The 25329-nt window shown below is 38.1% G+C and overlaps 1 protein-coding gene across 2 annotated transcripts in view; it reads right to left on the bottom strand.

Moving 5' to 3' along the window:
- The window catches only part of adamts6 (ADAM metallopeptidase with thrombospondin type 1 motif 6), a 180663-nt gene that overhangs the window by 34579 nt on the left and 120755 nt on the right, over positions 1–25329 (bottom strand). For both annotated transcript variants that reach the window (XM_062972381.1, XM_062972382.1), the window contains 3 exons: positions 20948–21055; positions 13813–13958; positions 2602–2665 (listed from right to left, as the gene is read on the bottom strand). In XM_062972381.1, coding sequence (XP_062828451.1) covers positions 2602–2665; positions 13813–13958; positions 20948–21055 — 318 coding nt within the window. The remainder of the gene's footprint in view (positions 1–2601; positions 2666–13812; positions 13959–20947; positions 21056–25329) is intronic.

Here is a 25329-nt window from a genome sequence, read left to right as displayed (position 1 = left end):
GCATTGAAAACCCACTTAGAGGCCAGGCATTGCAGAAACATGGAACCAGCTGCTTTCTCTGCAGCCTCAGTAATCATAATGGCATGGTATACCAAGAGGGTTTCAGCTACATTATTGGTTACTTTTGTGTCATAATCATAAGTTATGCAAGTTTAAATACTGTTTAAAATGCTGAGCAAGGACTTCTCCAGCACTTTCCTAAGTAACATTTCTCCCATCTGTGCAACACTGCTTGACAGCCTCATGTGCAATTCCATCCTCCATCCCAAATGACCATTGACTGGCTGTAGGGATGTGCCCAGACATTAATTGCTGTCGCACTTCCTGGCAGGTTGAACTTTATGCATCACCAACATCCAACAGGATCACAACCCATGTTTCTAAACTGTATAGCTTGTGCTTATTCTAGGGCCTTCAATTTTAACATTAGCAAACATGTTATCCATCAAGAATCTGTAAAATGTCTTAAAGTCTTTGATGAAAAGTGTGTCTATTAAGAGTTATCTACATTGATCCTGAAGGGTTAAACAGGTTAGAGGAAAAAGAAAATAGCTAGCCTTTGAAGTAAAAATGCAGCCAAGAAGATTTTTGTTTATGAATAGTTAGAGCGTTAGGGAGTAATACTTCTAAATTACAATAGAAACAGTGAATGCTGACATAAGTCAAAACTTTATAGAAAGCAATGCATTTTTCATGCAAATAATGACAAGCACAGAAGACCTATGGCCTTTTAATACACACATTAATCAAATGTCCCTCTCTTCAAATTACTTTTGCTTCAAAGAGTATTGAGTAATAAGATTCTTCATAAATCCTGATAATGACTGCGTCACAGCAACTTTGTGTTTAATTAAACCCATATTAGTAACACTGCAATTTAATACTAGAATTTTTAAGCATTAAGTTTAGCCAAAATTAAAATTGCTAAACATCAGAATATTTAACACCCTCTTCATGATTACAAAAATATAAAACATGGGTTCATCTTAAAATTTAAATATGAACATAGAACTTTTAAGAAAATCAACATTAATAAAGGAAATTTTAACTACAGTAAGATCTGAAAAAAGTGTTCATTAGAAAGCTTGCTTGCTCTCATATTTTCCTACAATAACAGTGTTACAGAAGGTAAAATGGAGCATGCTAAACATGAAACAGCAATATTGTTATTGTACTAAGTGCAATATCCTGTTATCTCAAATGTAGCCAAGAGGATTTAAACCTCTGGAGATGATTGGGTAGGTTCTTACCTGTAACACTTCTAAGTTACAATGGGAAAAGCATGTATGATTGCCCTCAGAAAATGCAGCTCCAATTAGTTTATTTTCTGTTGTTCTTGTTAATGATGTGCCTTCAAGTTGACACCAATTTGTGGCAATCCTATCATCTCTACAGACACATAATGCAGCTTGAACAGGCACAAAAATTGGCCATGCAACCCTGCTGTGCTGACATCAGTTTGGCACAGGCAATTCCTCCTGTACTTCCCTGCACCCTGATCCCCCCTCTGTCATAGCAGGAAATTGTCCTTCCTGTTGCAGGTGGCTGTCTTCTTCCTGGATCACCCTCACTGATGATGCAATGTAGCTTTGGAAAAGAAAGCCTCCTCCCTGGGAGCGTGGGATGACTGTGGGGATGCCATCTGGGGTCACACATAGCAACCCCAGATGGCAGTCTTCACTGACAGAGCATGTGCAAAGATTCAGCTCTTCCCAGAAGATTCATAACTTTGCGGGTGTTTTTTGAAGGCTTAACCCAGGTTGAACTGCACTAACCTTGGTACATCCAGGCTAACATGCAGCTACACAGCATTATATGGCAGTGTAAATGGGGTCCTAGTGAGATTCTGTGGCTCAGCATAAATTCAAACTTTGGTCTTCAAGCCTACTAACACACTCAAATCACTGTACTACACTGGCTTAGTTTAATTCATATTTTTGGAGATTTAATTTTAGGAATTTACTTTGAGTTTTTAACGCAAGGATTTTTCTCTGTGTCACAACTCCATTTGGCATTTATTTTTATTCTTATTATCTACTCTATTATTGCTTTAATTATTCTCTGAATATGTATATAATACTGCTTTTACCACAATGGTAGACATACAGGTTATATCATTTAGACTGAGAAATAAGGAAAGGTTGTTTAATCATACTTTGGAATTTAGGAAGAATGCTTCTGAAGTTACACAGAACTGAATGCTGCAATAAGAAAATTCTTCTCATGTACCAATATTATTCCTCCGCTGTTCTTACAGGTAAGAGTGGCTCATACTTGAGCACCCTGTGACCATCTTAGTTTCTATTACTACGATTACATATCAACCTTTCTGCAGTACCTATAAGATCCATTACTTCCATTGTTGATATTCACTACTGAAAGACCTCAGGTCTGCTTATATGAATATACACTTAAGGCTGTTATCCTAAATCGATTCCCCTAGAAGTAAATCCCATTCATCAAAAAGTAACATATTGCTGAATAATTTTATACAATACTAGATTGTAAGAGAATTGTCCTTTAGAAACTCTGATATCTTCTGGGGAAATAAGAGCATTTCAGATATTTAGTTACATTTCAGCTTAGCTTTGATCTACTCACATCAGTATTACAGGAGCGATATCGTTTCCTTTCTCCAAGGCAATATTTTCCACCACCTGAAGGTCTGGAAAACATATTGCAAATTTTATACATTTGAAAAAATAAAAGGAGTAACAATGAAAAAACCATGCATTTTTCACAGTTCCTTCCAAATGGAGAATACTATATTTTAAAACTTCACATTTAAAGAATATGAACTCAAGTGACAAAAATATTTAACTTAGGTTTTTCAGAAAATAAATGTGAAACTAATTTCTTCTAGTCAAGATCCTATGTCCTACTTCCATGACATTAGAAACAAGCCATTCATCCCGTTCTACTGCTGCCCCCAGCACTGCACTGCGCTCAGTAAGATTTTCATCAATCCGGATCAAAGTATTAGGGTGCACAGAGGAGGCTGGTGTAGGAAGGGGGGATGCTGATTAGGATCTAGAAAAAATGTGCCATTGGACCTTGTCCTCTATTTTATTTTGTTTCATGTCTATCAGAATACAAAAAAAAAAACCCCAACCACAATAGGAAAACAGTTTCCAAGTTACGAACAAGATAGGTTCTGTGACTTTGTTCTTAAGTTGAATCTGTAGGTAAGTCAAAAACAAGCACATTTTAAAGTGTAACTCCAGCCAGTATGTATTTTAAAGCTTTGGATAGCATAGGGAAACGTTAACACCCCTGTGGTGTTTATTTAGCTGTTTGCCCTTGTTCAGTTCACTTTCTGTCCCTGTGATAACTAGATTTTGAAAAATATGGCTTGTTGTGGAATAAAGCTTCAGTGGAGACACTTTTTCCTCGTGATATCTCTTTTAGAAGTGAATTTCCCTTCCTGGGGGTAGATTTCTCTCACTTCCTGTTGTTTCACCCCCATTCTTAACTATGAATCGTTTGTAAATCAGATGTTTGTAATTCGGGGACTGCCTGTACAGTATTATTGCATTCCAAAGACCTGTATGATGTACCATGAATACTTGCAACGTGGACATTACATTAAGAAAAAGCTTATTAAACATCAAATTACATTATGATTTTACAAATTAAGCACCAAAACATCATGTTTCACAACAAATTGACACAAAAAGCAATTCAATACACGGGAACGTTATGTAGTAATTACTGTATTTACAAATTTAGCACCAAAATATCACAATGTATTGAAAACATTCACCACTAAAACATTGGCTACTAACAAACTGACTACAAATAAAGATAGAATTGCATAAAATGAACTTATAGTAACAACATAATTTGAAATTAAATTTGTTAAAAGTTCAGTCCTTGCTGCTTAGAGAAACAGCTGTAGATCCTGGTGAGAGGCAAATTGGATAATCCAGAACATTGGATAAATGAATGTTTGAAAAGTGAGACTCTACTGTATTTACTAACAGAAAAACATAAGCCTAAATGTCTAAAATGTAACTGAGATTATTCATCCAATTTCATTTTTTCCAATGTATTGCTATAGATTCTAAAACTTAAAATTAAATGTTATGGATATACATCTAAAATCTGTGGAGTATTCATTTGAATGGCAATATTGATCAGGTTATAAAGAACTTTGGAACTAACAACACCCAATCCTTTGAATTTGAGGAGAGTTTCAAGAGCACGCGATATTAAAGTGACCTTTTCAAATCCTTGTATTTGTTCTAGCATATTTGTTACAGTATCACTTGTTATCTAAAAAACAAAAAGTTAATGCAAACTGAATAGTTCCCAAAACAATCCTGGATATGTCTACTCCTGGATGTGCCGCCTTGAGTCCCCCTCAGGGTAGAAAAAGGCGTAAATGTTGCAAATAAATAAATAAATACTCAGCTGTAAGCCTCGCTGTCTTCAATGGGACTTAGTTGTGGGTATGTGTTTAATGGTTTGCAGCTTTGCTCAATAATAAAGTTACACTGACAGTTTAGAAGGGCCAAAAGCAATGGGCATGACGGAGCCAATTTTCATTTAGAGATGGAGGAATTAAGCAGGTAAAACTCATCTGGTCTATGGGGTCTTGGATATGGCTATTATCTCCCCTCAATCCTACATAAGGAAGGAGAGGGAGAAGGAATGCACCCAAGGCATCTCCTTAAAGCAGAAGCTAACCTACTCCTATTGCTTTCCTCACACAGAATAAGTGGTTCACTGGGCATCACTCTGTCAGCCATCACTCTGTCAGCCATCACTCTGAGTACTATGAGGCCCATTCCCATCAGAGGAGCTAATGGAAGCATACTCAGGCAGCTTGCTAGATGTATGTAAGTGCAGTATTACGCATGAAACAGTAATGAACAGAGTGACATAGCGCACAGAGATCCTGATGAGTATTAATAGTTATTGAGATGAGGGGAATCAATGTCATCTTAATAACTCATGCTGAATGAACCCTGAAACCAATTATGTCAGTGTGCATTCACTGCAATCAGACTGCTATGAATACTGAGTGTTAGAGTGCTGTGCACTGAAGATCAGAAAGGAATACTCGTTCTCATACAGTTCATCGATAAGATGTATAGGAAACTGCTTTGCAAAGCAATTTCATTGAAAACAAATTTTGAAGCTTTCAAAGGATAGAAAAAGACTGAGTAGCCATATCCACATTGTGAAAGTTTCTATGTAAGAATTTGTACAGGGGCATTGCATTTTAGCAGATTAATGCAAGAAACATAAGGAGCACGGATTTGAAAATGTAATTGGTTACTATATATCATAAACAAGGTAAAATATGGATAAATATAAATGCCTCAGAACAAAACTATAGTTCAGTATAATAAGGTGGATGTAAATCAGTTTTTTTAAAAGGCTGATGAACTGCAATGTTGAAATTGTGTGTTTTCATAGTCTTATCAGTTTGGAGTCAGAATACACAAAAACACTGTGTCCAATTTGTTTAAAAGTTTATTTTGAGGTATTTAAATCAATATTCATGGATAATGTCAAGAATTTCAGCTCTTACTGTTACAGATTTTCAGAAGACATGAATTTAAACTCTTTAGTTCTACCTAAAGGTGAATGAGTTCAAAGGTAGAAAATATGAAAAAGAGTAAGTTGTACAGGAGAATGGAGGGTTTAGTTTGAAAGACTAATAGGATATCAAGTCATGGATATGGGATTAGAAACAGTGAGGAAACATGGTGGAAATAGAAAAAGAGACTCAAGGAGAAGCTTCAATTAGGTTTAACTCTGTATCTATTCAGGATTATCTTAGTACTCATCTACTCTTTCATCCCATTTAAAATATGTTGTTCACTTATAACATAAAATCCCTCAAAGAATCTCAGCATTACAGGTTGGCTCCCATTGAGACAACAATGAAATATGAACTGTTTTGCATATGTCCTATCCTGTCAATTTTAAACTGTGAATTTTAATCTGCATTTTATTAGTATTGGTGTCAGTCTTTGTTGTATGTATTTTGATATATGCTTTTTAATTGTGCTGTATTTGTCTGTCTGATTTAACAATATGGTAGCCCGCCTCAAGCCACAGGGAGGAGCAGGTAATTAATAAAATAATAATAACAATTATTATTATTATTATTATTATTATTATTATTATTATTATTATTATTATTATTATTATTAGAAACACAACAAGATGAGTCCACAGCAGACACTCTGCTGGCTGTTGAATGGATCACACGTCGGACACTTCCCAAGTGTCTAGGACTGTGTGATGTATCAGTGAATAATGCGAGCAGATCCCAGTAAAGTGGCCTTCTGCAGCTGGCAGATGGTAATTTTGTCAGCGCCAATTGTGTTTAAGTGCAGGCCAAGGCCTTTAGGCACTGCACCCAGTGTGCTGATCACCACTGGGACCACCTTGACTGGCTTGTGCCAGAGTCTTTATAGTTCGATCTTTAAATCCTCATATCGTGTCAACTTTTCCAGTTGTTTCTCCTCAATCCTGCCGTCACCTGGGATTGCGACATCGACAATCCATACTTTGTTTTTTAACACGATCGTGAGGTCAGGAGTATTGTGCTCCAAAACCCTGTCTGTCTGAATTTGGAAGTCCCAGAGTAGCTTGACATGCTCATTCTCTGTAACTTTTTCCGGCTTGTGATCCCACCAGTTCTTTGTCACAGCAGATGGTGTTTGTGGCACACGTTCCAATGAATCATTTGAGCAACTGTGTTATGCCTCTGCTTGTAGTCTGTCTGTGCAATCTTCTTGCAGCAGCTGAGGATGTGCTCTATTGTTTCATCTGCTTCCTTGCAGAATCTACATTTGGGATCTGTTGTCGACTTTTCAATTTTGGCTTTGATGGCATTGGTTCTTGGGCTGCCAGAATCAGGCCCTCCGTCTCCTTTTTCAAAGTTCCATTTGTGAGCCACCGTCGTGTTTTTTCTTTGTCAATTTAGCTCTTGATTTTCCCCAGGAACTGTTCATGGAGAGCCTTCTTTCGCCAGTTTTCTCTTCTGCTCTGGATTGTGTTTTTACGGTATTCACTCTTTGTATTTTGAACTTGAAGCTTTACTAGTGTTGACTTCCCTCAATGTTGGTTCTTGACTGCCTTTCACATAATCTGCCAGGGCATGTTTCTCTTCCTCTACCGTTTATTTCACTTGCAGAAGCCCTCTGCCTCCTGATTTTCTGGGCAGATAAAGTCTGTCAACATCACTATGCGGGTGTAATGAGTAGTGGATTGTCATCAGTTTTCTTGTCTTTCTGTCCAGATCATCTAGCTCTGCTTGTGTCCAGTTCACAATTCCAGCAGTGTATCTAATGACGGGGACGGCCCAGGTGTTGATAGCCTTGATCATATTTCCGCCATTTAATTTGCTCTTCAAAACCTTTCTGACTCTTTGGATATATTCTTTGCTGACCACATTTTTCACATGCCCATGCTTGATATTTTCCAATTGTAGTATGCCCAGATATTTATAGGCTTCAGGCTGATTGCATTTTATGGTTTGTCCATTTGGCATCTCTATGCCCTCGCTGTGAGTCATTTTCCCTTTCTTTAATGCCACTGTGGCACATTTGTCTAGGCCACAGGGAGGAGCAGGTACAGTAGAGTCTCACTTATCCAACATAAACGGGCCAGCAGAATGTTGGATAAGTGAATATGTTGGATAATAAGGAGGCATTAGGGAAAAGCCTATTAAACATCAAATTAGGTTATGATTTTACAAATGAAGCACCAAAACATCATGTTAGACAACAAATTTGGCAGAAAAAGTGGTTCAATACGCAGTAATGCTATGTAGTAATTACTGTATTTATTAATTTAGCACCAAAATATCACGATATATTGAAAACATTGACTACAAAAATGTGTTGGATAATCCAGAACGTTGGATAAGCGAGTGTTGGATAAGTGAGACTCTACTGTAATTAATAAAATTATCATCATCATCATCATCATTATTATACTAGCTGTGCCCGACCACGCGTTGCTGTGGCTTGTCTGGTGGTGTTGGTGAGAACTTGTTGAGGTAGTGGTGGTGTTGAATGTCTGTTGTATGGTTGTCTTTATGTTTAGTATGCATTTGGTTGTTTGTGTACTGTGAAAGTGGTGAGGGTAAAGGGGGTCTATGTCCCTGTGTAGTACTGTATAGTATTTATACGTTGTCCATGTATTATGAATGCTTGGATTGTGTCCTGCTGCATAGTAGAAAGGGTTGGCCTGGATGGCCCTTAGGGGTCTCTCCAAACTCTTGGATACTATGCTTCTATTATCATCATCATCATCATCATCATCATCATCATTATGTAGAGGCTGGATGGCCATCTGTCAGGAGTGCTTGGATTGTGTCCTCCTGCATAGTAGAAGGAAGTTGATATGGATGATCCTTAGGGGTCACTCCAAACCTTAGGATTGTATGATGTTGCTGTTATTATTATTATTATTATTATTATTATTATTAGTAGTAGTATTGAGAGGCTGTGTGGCCATCTGTTGGGAGTGCTTGGATTGTGTCCTGCATGGCAGAATTGGGTTGGACTGGATGGCCTTTAGGGGTGTCTCCTAACTGTCTGATGCTATGATTCGATGTGTATTATTATTGTGCAGATATTGGATGGCCATCTGTCAGGAGTGGTTGGATTGTGTCCTCCTGCATGATATAAGGAAGTTGAACAGGATGATCCTTAGGGGTATCTGCTAACCTTAGGATTATATGATATTCTTATTCTTATTATTATTGAGAGGCTGGCTGGCCATCTGTTGGGAGTGCTTGGATTGTATCGTCCAATGGCAGAGTTGGGTTGGGCTGGATGGCCTTTAGGGGTCTCTCCTAACTGTCTGATTCTATGATTCGATTTGTATTATTACTGTGCAGATCTTGGATGGCCATCTGTCAGGAGTGCTTGGCTTGTGTCGTCCTGCATGGTAGAAGGAAGTTGAACTGGATGATCATTAGGGGTGTCTCCTAACCTTATGATTATATGATATTCTTCTTCTTCTTCTTATTATTATTATTATTATTATTATTATTATTATTATTATTATTATTACTATTATTGTTATTATTGGGAGGCTGGGTGGCCATCTGTTGGGCATTCTTGGATTGTGTCCTCCATGGCAGAATTGGGTTGGACTGGATTACCACAGTAATTATTTCATATTACAGTAGAATCTCACTTATCCAACATTTGCTTATCCAGTGTTCTGGATTATCCAACGCAGTCTGCCTTTTAGTAGTCAATGTTTTTGTAGTTAATGTTTCAAATTCATTGTGATATTTTGGTGCTAAATTTGTAAATACAGTAATTACAACATAGCATTACTGAGCATTGAACTACTTTTTGTGTCAAATTTGTTCTATAACATGATGTTTGGTGCTTAATGTATATAATCATTACCTAATTTGATGTTTAATAGGCTTTTCCTGAATCCCTTCTTATTATCCAACATATTCACTTATCCAACGTTCTGCCAGTCTGTTTATGTTGGATAAGTGAGACTCTACTGTATATTTATAATCTTATTATATTATCTGCTTAGAACTGGATTATATGAGGCCCCTTCTACACAGCTGTATAAAATGCACACTGAAGTGAATTATCTGGCAGTGTGGACCCAAGATAATCCAGTTCAAAGCAGATAATATAAGATTGTAAATGGGTAATATAGCTGTGTGGAAGGGCCTTGAGTCTACACTGCCATATAATCCAGTTAAAATCAGATAATCTGTATCTTATAGGCAGTGGGGAAGAGTCCTGAGGCCTAACTGTGCCTGTCCACTGGGCTGAGTAGGTTGCTAGGAGACCAAGTGGGCAGAGTTTAGCCTTGTAACTGGCAGCAATTGGATAAAAAACAATTATTCCTCTCCCTCTAATTAGGACTTTATTTTTCTTTTCTTTTTGTTGTATGAACGTAGAGGCATGGATGAGGGGTTGTGTTGCCAAGTTTAGTGTTTCTGGGATGTGTAGTTTTGTTGTTTTGTCCTAGGCCGATTTTTTTAATCCTTTTATATATATAGATTCTTCAGGGAAAACTTGGGACATGATCAATCCCGCAAATATAGGAAGACACCTATAAAGGTTTGCCAAGAGTCTGCTTTGAATTATTTTTTGCTTTACTTCACTGGCATTTTTCATGTTATTACAAAGGCTGCTCCACACTAGTCTCCCAAATGGAGAAGGAAACATCACTTGGATCCAACAGATATTTCAATTTTGTCTGCATCTTTATTGTAGTCCTTCAAAGAAGAGTTATGAGATAAAGTGTCAACACCATTATGTAATTTAAATATGCAATCAAACTATATATGCTCAGTGCCATCATTCAATAATGCTTCTTTGAGGGGGAAAAAACAACCTTATTTTCTAATACAGGTATGTGATCAATCAAGGAACAGTACTTCTTTCTCCCTTTAAAGTTACTTCTCCTACATTTGTTTCTACCACCAGAAACCTATTATAAGAATAAAGTTGTTTCATATTGCTCTTGACTCCAGCTTTGACGATGAATAAAAAACCTGATGAAGATCAGGTGCAAATATGGATTATGTGGGTAAGGGCAAAGAAACAGCGACTGTATGAGAAGCAAGAAGGACAACATGGCAAAGATGTGAAAGGCTCCAGAGCAATTATAAATCCAGATTGGCCAGTGATTGCAAGGAAGCAACTTTCACTATTGAATACCCACAGTTTGACCCATACTAGTTAATATTTGCCAAAATGGCACAGTCTTATGGGGCCCTATGATTTAGCTTTCGGCGGGGCCCTTTGATTTAGCTTTGGGCATACTGTTGTATGTAGGTATAAATTGATTGCCCATAATAATCCTTTTTAAACATGTCTGCAAATGGGAGCTCATTCTACAAAGATTTGGGAAGGCAACTGCTGAGGATGCCTGCCATAGATGTGGGCGAAACATCAGGAGACATGGCCACACAGCCCGAAAAACAAACAACAACCCTGTGATCCTGGCCATGAAAGCCTTCGACAACAGACAGAAAAACTGCCATGTTCTTTGAAAGAGAAAGAAATTCACCATCATTTGTGAAAAAACCTGAAGTATGTTTAAAACATTTAAAATTTATTTTTCAATGTAGTGTGATTGTTTCAGGTTCCCCATAGCTTATCTTTATGTTGTTCCCAGCAAACATGTTTATGTAAAAGAAATTTATGAAGAATGAAATGACCTCCAAGATGGTTTCAGTGTAAAACAGTTACCATGAAGCAAATGACATCTGATGTGCATTGCAAACAGACACGATGGGAGTTGTCTGCTGTGTTTTGACACTTGAATTACTTTGGGGAAGGTGAGGTGTTATTGAACAGCAACTCCAAGCAACTATCACCAATATGGTGAGGAATGCTGAGAATAGCAATCCATTTCTGGTTTGTGGCATCTAAGTGAGCTAAAAGGCCTAGTTAAAACATCCCGTCTATGGACAAAGATGAAAAAGAGATCATTTGATTTCAGTAAATATGTTAGAAATTAAAGAAATGACTGGAATATCAACCTGTTATAAATGTGACCTTGTCAGTGTTGCTGTATGCCTTTGAGTCATTTCTGACTTCTGGCAACCTTAAGGTGGCCACCTTGGGGTTGCCAGAAGTCAGAAATGACTCAAAGGGTTTTCTTGAGAAGATTTGTTAAAAAAAGGTTTGCCTTTACCCTTCTCTGAAGCTTGGGATGTGTGACTTGCCTAAGATTATCCACTATGAAAAAAGGTTAAATTCTCTCATTTTTTCACATAACATCATATTTTGTAATACAGAAGGTTTTTAATGTGCTAGGTTTGAAGAAGAACAACAGTCTATTTTACAACTTTGAATTTTCTAACGTTGTCAGCGAAAGACTGCACAGCTCAAACAAATCAAGAACTATTGTGTGCATGAGTACTAGTAAAATGTGGGCTAGACAAAACTATGGTTAGGTGGATCTGTAATTGGCTAAGCGAACGAACCCAAAGGGTGCTCACCAATGCGTCGTCTTCATCATGGAAAGAAGTGACAAGTGGAGTGCCGCAGGGCTCCGTCCTGGGCCCGGTTTTGCTCAACATCTTTATTAACAACTTAGACGAAGGGTTAGAAGGCACGATCATCAAGTTTGCAGACGACACCAAACTGGGAGGGATAGCTAACACTCCAGAAGACAGGAGCAGAATTCAAAATGATCTTGACAGACTAGAGAGATGGGCCGAAACTAACAAAATGAAGCTCAACAGGGACAAATGCAAGATACTTCACTTTGGCAGAAAAAATGGAAATCAAAGATACAGAATGGGGGACGCCTGGCTTGACAGCAGTGTGTGCGAAAAAGACCTTGGAGTCCTCGTGGACAACAAGTTAAACATGAGCCAACAATGTGATGCGGCTGCTAAAAAAGCCAATGGGATTCTGGCCTGCATCAATAGGGGAATAGCGTCTAGATCCAGGGAAGTCATGCTACCCTTCTATTCTGCCTTGGTCAGACCACACCTGGAATACTGTGTCCAATTTTGGGCACCGCAGTTGAAGGGAGATGTTGACAAGCTAGAAAGCGTCCAGAGGAGGGCGACTAAAATGATTAAGGGTCTGGAGAACAAGCCCTATGAGGAGCGGCTTAAAGAGCTGGGCATGTTTAGCCTGCAGAAGAGAAGGCTGAGAGGAGACATGATAGCCATGTACAAATACGTGAAGGGAAGTCATAGGGAGGAGGGAGCAAGCTTATTTTCTGCTGCCCTGCAGACTAGGACACGGAACAATGGCTTCAAACTACAGGAAAGGAGATCCCACCTGAACATCAGGAAGAACTTCCTCACTGTGAGGGCTGTTCGACAGTGGAACTCTCTTCCCCGGACTGTGGTGGAGGCTCCTTCTTTGGAGGCTTTTAAGCAAAGGCTGGATGGCCATCTGTCGGGGGTGCTTTGAATGCGATTTCCTGCTTCTTAGCGGGGGGTTGGACTAGAGGGCCCATGAGGTCTCTTCCAACTCTACTATTCTATGATTCTATGATTCTATGAAAGCTTGGAAATCTTACTGGGACATTCTGAGAGCTGCAATCCAAAAAAAACCCTAACTTTTCAAAGTCATGCACATGTGTGTTAGTGCACGCACACTTGTGCATTTAAAGCTCCTAGAAAAAAAAGATTATTATCCCGTCCTGCCACATTGCCAAATGCCTAACAGGTTGGAACAATGCAAATGACCTAACAGGTTAGAACTGTTAAAACAGAATAGATGTAATAACATGTCACAAGACTAAAAAAATGATTATGTCATTGGGAACAATGGGAACAAAATGTTTTCCTGAAATACTGGTATCATGAGGAAGAGTTGCTTTCTGTAGAATAATTATTAAGAATTAAAGAAAGCAAAACATTTGTAGCTCACACAAGTGATAAGGATCACATGGTTGAACAGACTCCCAGAAAAGGAACAGGGAGGTTGAGAACATTTTAGTTGCTGATATACATAACAGTAATATCTTTGTCTCACAGTGACAAATATTTTAACAACTTAAGATTTGCATGGTATTTTAATATATTAGCAGGACTAATTTTAATTGGAGCATTAAGTGGGATTCATCAGTTGTATGGTTTACATAAATAGAACTGTCAAAAAAGAAATCACATGCCAATCTGATTTATAGTGTATGTTTTATGAGTATATTTAGAATGTGAAAGTATGTCAAGAAAACATCTTCTGGATAGTTGATTCTGTCTGCTTTTTAAGACAAGTGTTGGGATAGTACCGAAACGTTTTTACAGATACCACGTGAAAACACACTTTGAAACATTTCCAAATATGCCTTTTTTGCTGGCTCTGGCTTACTTTAGCTACTTACGCTGGACTGTCACAATGTCTTATTGATGATGAGACTCCTCCCCCACAGGTCCTGCTGCACTCTCCCCATATTGACCAGGGACCCCAACCCCCATCTATGCTCTGCGGCCAAGTGCCAAAAGGTACGCAATCTCCCTGATAGCACCACTGAAAAAAAATCATAGAAAACACAGAATTAGCTTTCAATTGGTATGAGTTATTAGAACAAAGAAATATTTGGGTTAAACATTGACCAATTATAGACATCAGCATTCTTTACATAGATAACATACAGATGTTTCATTTTGTTTAGCTATGTTCAGTCACTGGTAAAGGCAAATGCATTTTGTTATTTATCTTTAGCTGAGCTTCAATTGTAAATCCTGTAATATACATAAAAATTAACAAGACGGCCTTTTACATTTAATACAAAATTTTACAATCACTCATTAAAATAGAATGTAGCTCACTGAAAATCTTTAAACATTAAGAATAACTTTGGGAGTGTTTTTTTTGGGGGGGGGGTTAGAAATCTCACATATACTTGGACTAATCATTTAAAAGCATAACATGGAAAATTCTCTAGATAGGAATTTTTATGAGGATTATTGCTTTTCCTTTAAAAAATACTAAAGTATGGATGATGTTACAATGAAAGAGAATTCTGAAGCAGTATTTCATCTACACTTACACTGCAGACATAATAAAAGTAATGCCAAGTCACAGAAACAACAACAAAAAAACCTTTACACTCATTGACTAGCCAGTTGCTCAGAGACTAAAGGAACATATGGACTGAAATTTTAAAACAGACAACAACAAAGTCTAAATCTGGCAGTAATTTTATATGATGGAGCATCAAGTTAATATGAGAAAAAAATGCATTAAATATATAACTTGAGCTGGAATATTTTATTCATATCAAATTAAGCTAAAGCCTGCATCCTAATTTAAGACCAAATTTGGATATTTTGTTTCACTACAGAAAATTAAGGAGGCAGGGGAAAATGAAAAACAAAACAAAACAATTTGCCCTGTCAAATAACATTTTGTCATTTTGGGCAGAGTTAGCAAAGTGCAAAGAGACATTTTACCTGATTGTGAATTGTGTGCACTTAGGGGCACATTGACACTGTCCACTTAGGTCAGTGTGAAAGTGGAAGAGGAGAAAACAAGTTCAACATGGCTTTGATTATCTAGGAAGGCCAAGAACCCGGTTGAGTCCTGGATGGTGCTTATATTTATCAGAAATTGGTCTCAACCTAGTTCCAGGATCTGCAGTATCCCCAGCTTCACAGATCTGGAAGATGCAGTTTTTTAAAAAATTCCTCTTGCCACAATGCACATGTGCAGATTGCCAGAGCACCCACCCCTTAATTGGTTTCACCTTGGATTCTGATTTACATCTACAGTTACTAGTGCAAAATCCTCTGATTTTGCTTACCCCAGTTTACCCCAGTTGCTCACCCCAGTTTAAGGCCTCCAATGTGTGTTATTATAAACATTTATGTCATGCATTGTTTAAAAATTGCACTTTCAAGCTGCCTTAATGAAGCAGTCAGTGTAAATGTACCCCCAATAATAGAATCACAGAATCATAGAATTGGAAGAAACCCCAAGGGCCATCCAGTCCAACCATCTGCCATCCAAGAACACACATCCACACACAATAGATTGCTATCCTGCCTCCGCTTAAAAACCTCCGGATAAGAGGATTCCACCACGTTCCAAGGCAGCCCATTCCACTGCCAAACAGCTCTTACCATCAGGAAGCTCTTCTTAATGTTTAGGTGGAATCTCTTTTCCTGCAACTTGAATCCATTGCTCCATGTCCTAGTCATGTATTTGATCCTTACAGAAGTAAATGGGTCAATGACTAACTTAAGTCCCTTTGATTTCAATGGGTCTACTCAAACTCTGGATCCCAGTTGATATATATATCACAATTCCTTAAACAAATTATCATGATTACATTATATTAATTACTAGCTGTGCCCGGCCACGCGTTGCTGTGGTGAAGTATGGTGGTATGGGAAATACAGTATTGAGGAATTGGTGGTAGTTAAGGTAAAGGGTCAAGGTTTTCCCCTGACATTAAGTCCAGTCGTGACCGACTCTGGGGGTTGGTGCTCATCTTCATTTCTAAGCCGAAGAGCCGGCGTTGTCCGTAGACTCCTCCAAGGTCATGTGGGATGACTGCATGGAGCGGCGTTACCTTCCCGCCGGAGCAGTACCTATTGATGCACTCACATTTGCATGTTTTTGAACTTCTGGGTTGGCAGAAGCTGGGGCTAACAGTGGGGGCTCTCTCCGCTCCCCCAATTCAAACCTGCGGCCTTTCGGTCCAGAAGTTCAGCAGCTCAGCGCTTTAACACGCTGCGCCATCAGGGGATATTATTTCCTAAAGGTTGTGAATATACAATATTTCTGATTGTTTTTTTTTGTCTCTTGAAGGCAAGTATGAATGCTGCAATTAGGAAAAATGATTAGGATGTAATGGCCTTGCAGATTTAAAGCCTGGCTGTTTCCTCCCTGAGTGATTTTTTTGTTGGAAGGTGTTAGCTGGCCCTGATTGTTTCCTGTCTGGAATTCCCTTGTTTTCAGAGTGGTGTTGTTTGCGATATTTTATGTGCTTCTACTGTCTGTGGCCCTGAGAAAACAGAGGATTTGCCAGTCTTTGATGATGGGAATACTTTGTTGGGAGGTGTTAGCTGGCCCTGATTGTTTCCTGTCTGGAATTCCCTTGTTTTCAGAGTGGTGTTGTTTGCGATATTTTATATGCTTCTACTGTCTGTGGCCCTGAGGAAACAGAGGATTTGCCAGTCTTTGATGATGGGAATACTTTGTTGGGAGGTGTTAGCTGGCCCTGATTGTTTCCTGTGTGGAATTCTCCTGTTTTCAGAGTGTTGTTCTTTATTTAGTGTTCTGATTTTAGAGACTGTATTGTTCTGTTTTATTATACCACATTAATTTTTATATATTCTGATTTTAGTGTTTTTGAATACTTGGAGCCAGATTGTATTCATTTTCACGGTTGACCGCAACATAATAATAATAATAATAATAATAATAATAATAATAATAGTAATGATAGTAATAATAATGACTTTGGTAATACACAGTGCTTCACTGCCTTCTCAGCTTCCTTTCTGGAAGAATCCTTTCTTGGGAGGTGTTAGCTGGCCCTGATTGTTTCCTTTGTGGAATTTCCAATTTCCCTGCTTTATTTACTTTCTTTATTTCTTTATTTACTGTCCTGGTTTTAGAGATTATATTGTTCTGCATTATTCTATCCCAGAAATTATTTCATATCAAAGTAGAATCTCACTTATCCAACATTCGCTTATACAATGTTCTGGATTATCCAATGCAGTCTGCCTTTTCATAATCAATGTTTTTGTAGTTCATTGTGATATTTTAGTGGTAAATTTGTAAATACAGTACAGTAGAGTCTCACTTATCCAACATAAACGGGTCGGCAGAATGTTGGATAAGCGAATATGTTGGATAATAAGGAGGCATTGAGGAAAAGCCTATTAAATATCAAATTAGGTTATGATTTTACAAATTAAGCACCAAAACATCATGTTATACAACAAATTTGACAGAAAAAGTAGTTCAATACGCAGTAATGCTATGTAGTAATTACTGTATTTATGAATTTAGCACCAAAATATCACGATATATTGAAAACATTGACTACAAAAATGCGTTGGATAATCCAGAACGTTGGATAAGCGAGTGTTGGATAAGTGAGACTCTACTGTAATTACTACATAGCATTACTGCGCGTGGAACTACCTTTTCTGTCAAATTCGTTGTATAATATGATGTTTTGGTGCTTAATTTGTATAACGATTACCTAATTTGATGTTTAATCGGCTTTTCCTGAATCCCTTCTTATTATCCAACATATTCACTTATCCTGCCGGCCTGTTTATGTTGGATAAGTGAGACTCTACTGCATATTGATAATCTTAAATTATCTGCTTAGAACTGGATTATATGAGGCCCCTTGTTCACAGCTGTATAAAATGTACACTGAAATAGATTATATGGCAGTGTGGAGTCAAGATAATCCAGTGCAAAGCAGATAAGATTATAAATGGGTTATATAGCTGTGTAGAAGGGCCTTGAGTCTACACTGCCATATAATCCAGTGCAAATTAGATAATCTGTGGAAGAAGCCTAAGTGAGGCCTAAATTTGAGGCCTAACTGAACACTGGCTGTCCTTTGGCTGAATTGGTTGCTAGGCAACCAAGTGGGCAGAGATTAGCCCTCTAAACTGGCAGAAATTGGATAAAAACAATTATTGCTCTCCCTCTAATTAGGACTTTATTTTTCTTTTGTTTTTGTTGTATCAACCCTGAGGCGTGGGTGATGGGTTGTGTTGTCAAATTTCGAGGTTGGGGGGCCTGTACTTTTGTTGTTTTGTGGGTCGCCGTGATGCCATCACTCTTTTATATATATAGATGTTTTAAGAATATTTTTTTAAACTATCAACCGTACAGAGAGAATGATTTAGACTCAAAATCAGTGCAATCTCACGCATATCTATTCAAGACATTACACAAGAAGGCATGTATACGTCTGTAACCAAAGTCAACTGAACAAATTTATTGATGAGAATTTAAATACGATTGATTTCAGTGTAGTCAAAGTGCAATTAAATTAGGCTGAAATCGTAAACAAATGTATTAGGAACAAGAGGTCTCAATTTGATGGAACTGCATTTCAAGAAAAATCCAGCATCTTTAACCAAAGTTACTAACAGCAATGAAAAATAATGTTGTCTATTCATGTTTTGAACACTATAATGTATAAAAAAGAACAGTGGACTATCTTTGTCAAATTCATTAACATTTTTAGAAATACAAATACAACATATTGAAGGCAGTTCTGCATATGTTTCCCTCATGAAACCACTTAATAAAAGATTGGGATCCAGTGCACTATAGGTTATCAAATAGAAATTAATAAGACAATAAATATTGTGATTTCTGCTTCTTAAGATTTTCCTGGAGCCTACTCATCAAGAAAGTACCTGTCAAAATCAGTGTCAACAACAGTAGAAAAATACTAGAATTTTATTAGCCCCAAAATGCTCTACAAATAAACCTAAATATGATTTAAACAGGCTGGGCTCATGAAAACACCTTTTCTTAGAACGAATTCACAAAATGAGTCAATGTATCGATAACCATTCTTACATTTTGTTACATGTGATCCCCACCTCCATGAATCATTGTCACTCTTGTGTCCATGGCACTTGCCCTGTTTTGGTACTTTTATAGGGAGTTATCTATTAAAAATAGTTGCAATCGAATGGAAAATGTAATATTGAATCTCCAGTCTCAAGCATTCCATTCAGTAATAGTACAATTGCATAGCAGTACATTTATATTGTCAATTCCTCAAGGGATCACCAGCCAGGAAGTTAAAGGAGAATTAAGAGAAAGCCAAGAAGCTTGGATGTAGAGAAGAAATAAACAAAAGGCTGTCAGAAATGACAGAAGAGCAGATGGCTAACTTAAGCTGAGCAAAAACATGGTTTCCAGGAAAACGGTTCACTGAGCTTTTGACCACCTGAAATGCCTTCATGAAAATTTGGAGCAAGATACAGAGTTTTGTTTTTTTTGTTTTTTACTTTAAAGCTTCTGTAATTTTCCCCTTTAGTCTGTGACTGGCATGCTATAGTTGTACAGATGGCTTTTTTTAACCCAAAAGCATATAGTCTCTTTCTGCAAGAAACAGTACATAAGGCATATCATCTTCCATCACAGTAGAAAAACAATCAGGTTATCTAAGGATATAATTTACATAGCAAAAATGACATCAGTTTTGAAACAAGACTATTGTTTAGACATACTATTTACTTACCTGAGACTGTGTTACAAGTGGTTTGTGTCCAGTCATGCATTTGGGGTGGTTCCTGCCCAGATCACAGACAGAACTTTCTACAAAGCATCAGCTTTGCTAAAACACTAACCCAGTATTTCCATCCATTTACTTTAGATCTCATGTAACAATTTAAGACACAGGTCCAGAATCTCCCTAATCCAATTGAAACTTAAAAAACTCAATACAAATGATAACTCTAATATTTGAAATCCCTGAGCATAGTTTTATAGAAAAGAGTAGGTGAGCAAGAACTATGAATGAACAGAATCTTATGAAGAACACTTATATGAAGCAAAATATTCTTCTTCATAGTCTCTATGCAGTCTAGTGGTTATAAGTTACACAGACATTTATAAGAAGAATTGATAAAATCTGTTTCACAAAGAATTTTCAAAATATCATATGAACTGTTAATAACACCCAGTTTCTCTCAGAAACCACCTAGATGCAAACACTGGAGTTCCACAGATGGAACTCAAAGGCCACTTTCCTTGTGAACCTTTATTCCAGTATGAGGACCATTTTCCCTTCCTCTTGTCAAAAACCAATCAATCAACCAACCAACCCTATAAGTATGATGACTCTGTTTATACAGGGAATTTTAGAAGAAGGATAACACAGCACAAAAGCCAACAAATGAATGCAATTTGAAAGGCTTTGCAATACGAGATATGGATAAAATAGTGCAGTTTGACTGAAAATAAAGTAGATGGAATGAATGAAAGCCATGATGCTGCTATCCTCAGTTTTTTCTCTTCATCTTACTACAAAGCTCACATTTATTATAAAGATCTTTTATCTTTTACCCATCAACATATCATAAGGCTGAATATTTAAGCCAGATATACCTTTAAGGAGGTTGCAGACTAGTGAGGTATCCCATACAGTTTGGTATATTTCTAGACTGTCTTTTAGTCAAATGAGAAGATTCCATGAAGAAATATCTTAGCTTTAATAAATGTCTAAAAAGCTAACCAGTGATATTTACATTTTCCCCCAGATTAAAAGCAGGCAGCATTACATAGCCCAGGCATGGGCAAACTTCCGCCCGCCAGGTGTTTTGGACTTCAACTCCCAGCCATTTTACCGGATGTTAGGAGTTGTGGGAGTTGAAGTCCAAAACACCTGTAGGGCCGAAATTTACCCATCCCTGCACTAACCCCTGCAAACATGGAGGAACTGATATATGTTTATGAAACACGAACAGTCTAAACATATTGGTTAATAACTTGAATTGAAAGTAATTTGAACTTACCCCTTTTTCAATGCTTCCAGTTTGGCAAAGAGTACCCTCAGCTGCTGGTATACTGTTGGTAACACAACGATTACTTTTGCTGAGACACCAAAGCTCTCTACACACTTCCTGGGAAAGAAGGCAGAAGCAAGTTGTTCAGAAGAAATGAACAGCATTTCTCCAGATGCTCCTTAAGATACACATATTTCTCCTGAAAGTCCAAGATACTGCTCTACAATAAAACAAAGTGAAATATATTTTGGAACATTGATCATAGTGAATCTATTCACATTATCTTCTTTCAAAACCAAAATATCTTCTTTCCCGAACCCATGAAACAAAACTGTCTGAATTCATCCTAACAAGACATTCATTTTGGGTTGTATGCAAAGCTCTCATCACGATAATCCCAGTTTGTGATAAACTGTGGATTAGTAATCCTGGTTTGTGATAGACTCTGTAGATACCTGCTTGAACACAGTCAAGCTCCAGCGTGGGTTATTTATGTGACTTAACCCTCCATCTGTGAAATTCTACCAGCAAAGTCTGAAACTATCAACACAAATCTTGAATTGTATACAAAGATGAATCCTTCTTAAAGGTGGTCTGATTACATGTTTCCAATATAGATCCAGAGAGGACATAATAGAATATATGAAGTTGACCATAACATCTACTCAGCCAAAAAATGTTTAAATGTAGAGACTGTATATTTCTCCTCGCCAGATATGCCTTTAGCCCTAACAGTTCCCCTCAACTTGTCGTGCACAAATTTTTAATTACTATGGGATACAACAACCGGTGTAGGGTCAGTGGCATGGGTCCCTCAGCACTGCACAAAGAACGTGAAATATTTCTTTTCATAGCACAGTGCTGGGCAGGGAAAATTCTGCAGGGCTTCAACACTGTCAGAATCACCGTTACTGACCTTTTGCTGCAGATTTCCCCAGGAACCAAAGTACTGCAGAATCTTCCCAAATTAACAAATCTGAAAAAAACACCAGGCTTCCACTGAGAGTATTAATTTTCCACTGTGGTTCCAGTAGTAAACCTATGAAAAAACTATTAAGGAGCTCTTAGACATCTTGGGGTGACAACACCCACAGTTTACTTCAATTTCTGGTCTGTTTATGCTTATGATTTCCTATGCCTTTAACAGAGCATTGGCAATTATGGTGGCTTTAGGAGACAATTTTCTGACCTCAGATTACAAAAATGCCATAAAATAAAGAATATCACCTGGAATGGGCTGGATGTCCATGTTTAGGCTTCTGTGTCAGGGAGGGGAGTAATGCTATACAGAACAAGAAGCTCCAGTCATTTAACTTTTAAAAATGAATAACTAAACTTTCCAGAATAAGCAAAAACAGGTTGCTTACCTATAAATATGGTTCTTTAAGTGACCATCTGTGAATTTATACAATTGGGGTTTATTTGCCTATGCAGAACAATATAGAGCTGAGTTTTTTTTGGGGTGTGTGTGTGGAGGGAACCCCACTCCTCTTTCCTCAGCATGCATGCATGCCAAGGTATGCCTCAGCTAGTTCTCAGGTCCTTGTCCACCAAGTGAGAACAGATATGGAAAGAGGGCAGAAGGGAAGGCTGTAAGAAACACAAATGATTGCTTTAAAAAACACATTTAGAAGTAAGCTTTCTGTAAGTAATATTCTCAATCTAATGTGACTTTTAAATAAAAATATGTAATTTTAAAAACTTTTGAAAAATAAGCTTTTATTTTCAATTTTATAAACTACTTTGGATCCCATACTGGGAGAAAGGTAGGGTAGAAATGGGGGGGGGGGCAGAAATCATACAATTAGTTGATTAGAAAGCTAACTCACCATGGGGCTACAAGAACACAGTCCAACTTGTCTTCCTTAATCTTCACTATGACCCTAGTTTACAAATAAAAGTGAGGGAATGAAAAGAGAAGTCGACCTTTCCAACAGGAAGATGGCTCCCATGGACCAAGCACCCATACCTGCCCTTCAGCAGTATCTATGGAGCCCCCGGTGGCCAAGGGGATAAAAGCCTCGTAACTTGAAGGTTGGGTTGCTGACCTGAAAGCTGCCAGGTTCGAATCCCACCCGGGGAGAGTGCGGATGAGCTCCCTCTGTCAGCTCCAGCTCCATGCGGGGACATGAGAGAAGCCTCCCACAAGGATGGTAAAACATCAAAACATCCGGGCGTCCCCTGGGCAACGTCCTTGCAGACGGCCAATTCTCTCACTCCAGAAGCAACTCCGGTTGCTCCTGACACGGAAAAAAAAAAGCAGTATCTATCTTTTGTATTTTGTGTCAAAACATACATTGTTGCTTTTGCATTGTAGTTTTAATATCCCATCACTAGTTTATCTAGAAGAAATGAGAGGGGGAAGAGAGCCCACTCATAGGCCATTTCCTCTTGACGGCTGAAAGAATCCACCACCAGTGTCTTAGCTTGTTAGATACCCATGGGAAGAATATCATGCTCAATGTACCATTGCCAAACATGTAGAGTAAACTACAGCAATATTTTGGACTTTGATCACCCAAAATGAATATAATAATAATAATAATAATAATAATAATAATAATAATAATAATAATAATAATAAATCTTTACTTGTACCCTGCCACCATTTCCCCGAAGGGGCTCGGGGCAGCTCACAGAAGCATCTCAAGTGCCATATATAAACAACAATGCACAGTATAAGTACAATGATATAAATATAATCATCAGCACATATAAAATCCCACTGATAAAGTTGTAAAAGTATAAAATTATAAAATTCCTAAAACGCAGTAGAACCTGCGAAAAGCCGGCTAACTGCCGTAACAATCAAAATGCAGAGCAGAACAATCGGTAGTTCATCAAGCAGATCATTACTCGGGATCAAAGGCCTGTCTGAAGAGACGTGTTTTTAGACTCACCCAAAAGGCTTGAAAAGTGGGGGCTAATCTAATTTCTTTAGGGAGGGTATTCCACAGCCGGGGAGCCACCACCGAGAAAGCCCTCTCTCTTGTCCCCACCAACCATACTTGAGATGCTGGTGGGACCGAGAGAAGGGCCTCCCCAGCAGATCTCAATGCCCATTGCAGTTCATAGAAGATGCGGTCACGAAAATAAGTTGGACCCAAAGCGTATAGGGCTTTATAGTTAATCACCTGCACTTTGAATTGGCCCCAAAAACTTGTCGGAAACATGATGGAAATCAAGGAGACACAGTGGCAGATGTCTCCAAGGGTAAGTCAGGGACCAAGGCAGTATTCAAAGACATAAGTGAGTGGGACAAAGCTTAGTCAATAGATCCAAGCTAAGGACAGTGTCTTTGGTCATGAAGTCAAATGATCTGGCGTAACAAGAACAGCTACTCAAAATGTTCATCTTCTAAATCATTGTGTTCGGAATCATTGCACTGCATGTGGTGCAGAGTTTGAAGATGGCTGTAAGATCATTTACCGAAAGAGGAAGAGGCAACCAGCAGCTGCTGAAGTTCATAAAAGATTAGAAATCAATGAAGTTGCACTAAAAAAACCGAAGCAGGGCAGAAAGCCGTATTGTGGGAAATTGTGTGCAGAATATTTCAGTTGATGCTGTTCCAATTAGTGGGGAGAAAAAAAAACTAAGGAGTGCTAGCTAAATCACACCTAGTTATACATATTGAGGGAGTGGAGTCAGGGTTCCCACCAAAAAAAAAAAATCTCAGCTCTACTATTTCCTGCACAGATGCAAACCTCACAAGCAAAATTTTGCCTTTATTGTTAGACCTTTTTTTCCAGAGATTCATTGGAGGGAATCTGGTGGGTCTAAAAAACTGCACGTGGCTCCAGGGTCACACTCTGCTGACTGCTACTTGACACTTATTTGGCAGAAATGGCTTTCTTCTGCTCAGTAGCAACAAATGTGCAACTAGCTACAATTAAAATATGGTATATGACTTGCATCATATACATAGTGAATAACTTATAATTTACAACTAGGAATCCCAAACAATGCCATTTAGTAACAGTTGGCCATCTTAGCAAAAATATGCTATTATGAAAAGTAGGAGGTGGTTTTGGAAAACAATGATAACAGGTAATATGAATAAAGTGAATATGAATAAAGTGAATTCTACTAATTGCATTTTCATTAAAGCACCAGCATATTACAGATGTAGAGGTTTTCAAGGATCTTCCTGATGGACAAGGTTGCTTATACAACCATCTGTAACGGTGGTGCTGAAAGAGGGAACCGCCAACAGACAAAGCCAGAAGCTCCTGAAGAGAGCTGGTGGAGCCTGCAAAAATGGGGGACCCAGGACATTTTGATACAGAACAGCTGGGAAGCTTGAAAGAATGTGTGAAGAGAGGATGGAGATGGGGAAAAAACCTTTGAAAAGGAGAAATGCTGAGGCTAGGGGGAGTGGAAGTGGTGAGACT

Source organism: Anolis carolinensis, chromosome 2, assembly GCF_035594765.1.
Source record: "Anolis carolinensis isolate JA03-04 chromosome 2, rAnoCar3.1.pri, whole genome shotgun sequence".
Classification (NCBI taxonomy): Eukaryota; Metazoa; Chordata; class Lepidosauria; order Squamata; family Dactyloidae; genus Anolis; species Anolis carolinensis.
This window is presented reverse-complemented; position numbering and strand designations above follow the sequence as displayed.